This window comes from Trachymyrmex septentrionalis, unplaced genomic scaffold (genome assembly GCF_001594115.1).
Source record: "Trachymyrmex septentrionalis isolate Tsep2-gDNA-1 unplaced genomic scaffold, Tsep1.0 scaffold52, whole genome shotgun sequence".
NCBI classification, from domain to species: Eukaryota; Metazoa; Arthropoda; class Insecta; order Hymenoptera; family Formicidae; genus Trachymyrmex; species Trachymyrmex septentrionalis.
In genome coordinates this window covers 1,279,402-1,281,313 of record NW_017305694.1, presented here as the reverse complement: position 1 = coordinate 1,281,313, position 1,912 = coordinate 1,279,402, and the positions used below count along the sequence as shown (strand labels likewise).

The 1,912-nt window shown below is 30.4% G+C and overlaps 1 protein-coding gene across 2 annotated transcripts in view; it reads right to left on the bottom strand.

The window, feature by feature from the left end:
- Positions 1–1,912, bottom strand: part of LOC108751808 (limbic system-associated membrane protein-like) — a 178,156-nt gene that overhangs the window by 24,896 nt on the left and 151,348 nt on the right. Inside the window, exon 5 of one of the 2 annotated variants that reach the window (XM_018492223.1) lies at positions 1,411–1,655. In XM_018492223.1, the coding sequence (XP_018347725.1) occupies positions 1,411–1,655 (245 nt within the window). The remainder of the gene's footprint in view (positions 1–1,410; positions 1,656–1,912) is intronic. The other variant, XM_018492224.1, reaches the window with a different exon arrangement.

The following is a 1,912-nucleotide window of genomic DNA, read 5'->3' as shown; positions in this document are numbered from 1 at the left end:
ATATATATATATATATATATATATATATAAAGATACAAGTTATCATCAGTTTTTAACTTCTGTTTTTCTCGAGAGTGTACCAAATTTATTTTATCTAGAGGTGTAAAAAAGGTAATTTATATAGGCTCGATTTTTCATTATCTGATTAACTTATGGCTATTTTATCTATTAGGCTTCATCTATAATATTATGATAAAAATCTATTGAATAAAATATCAGGTTAAGCTTAATTATAAATTAATCACAAATTAACCAAATAATGAAAAACCGGACCTAAAAGTATAAATAAAATATATTAATCTACTTCTTTTATTTTAATAAACTTCTAATATTTACATATTTATTTCTCCCATGCAAAATCTCATTCATAAGTAATATATGTATCTAGTAGAACATTTAGTATTAGATCTATATAATGCTGCTTGTCAGGATATTACAGAATTAAAAATATTAAGAATTCGCAAAAAATTATCTTGCTCAAGTAAGGCTTTTAAATCTTAATAGCCAAATTTTTTCAGGCCTTATGCTATTAATGAAATAAAAAGTAATTTATTTATTGGAAATGCTTTTATAAAATTTGATAAAAATGTCTAAAGTTTATAAATGTACATAAACAGATATTTAATTTCAATTTAATTTGCGAGTTGGTGGTATTGGTTAACTATAAGTTATATTATAAATTGCTGCTACGAAACAGGATATTATCTGTTCGAGCGCCAGAGAGATTCATGCGCGCACAACCGATATCTGACCGCATAATTTGTTCTATAGTTTTGGGCGTGGATAATGCAGAAACGCTGCTGTAACTGCATTAAAGCAATACACGCAAACCAAATGAACATGGTAGTACTTGGCAATAAAGTCATTTGTAGCTTTGCATACTCATAAGATGGTGGTTTTGCAGCAGATTAAATGTCGTCATACTGTTTTTGTATATCATCAAATTTTTTTAATTATTATAAAAATAGAAATAAAAATATTATTATTCAATTAAAAAAACATACGCACGATTATCTTTAAAACTCTTACGTTTAACATAAGATTTGAGTAGATAATCATAAAATATCAAGGAAAATTTGTATAAATAAAGTTTTACGAATACGAATTTACTACTAAATTATTATGTGCAGATTACGCGTGCGAAAACCGGGTCACCAGCGGCGATTATGTGAATTTCTTCTTAAATTTGTTCCTTGAAATATAAAATGTACAAACGCGCCAACGTAGCAGATTAATCATAATAAGCTAAACGTAGCTTACCCGAGGTGTAATAAGGCAAAATATTCTGAGATTAGTTATGAATTATTGCGCTGTGCATTTGCAGCAGTGATTAAAAGCTGTGAGCAACCAGATATGAAGCACGAAGGGAAGGAGCGAACAGTATGACTGAGTGTACATTTTCACACTTACGGTTTTGTCCTGCAGCAACGATATTCTGCAATCGAGCGTAACACTAGCACCCGCTTGTACGGTAATGTTGGAGCTCTCGCCTTCGAAGTGAGGGCCCCATTTGTGATCGTGATGATGCTGATGCTTGTTCAAAGTGCTGTGCGTATCAAAGATGTAGTTCAGCATTGGTGCATCCGTCGGCACAGATCGCTTTGCCGCCGTCGTCGATTTCGTCGAAATCGAGTCCGTCAGAGGCAGTTCTGTAACTTGCAAAGAGAAAATTCATGTCGTTAATCAAGAAAAGGATTAGAAACGTTACTTTATAAAGCGTTATTGTAAGCGTTACTTTTTTATAAAAAGTAATTCGTTACCATTTACATGTTACCAGTTTCAAGAAATAATGTTTTACCGTTACTTAGAATACACAAATTATCATTACTTAGAATGTTACAATTTAGTTACTTTTCTCATTATTTCTTTATAATGTTAAAGTAAGATATTCGATTTTAAAATTACATTATTT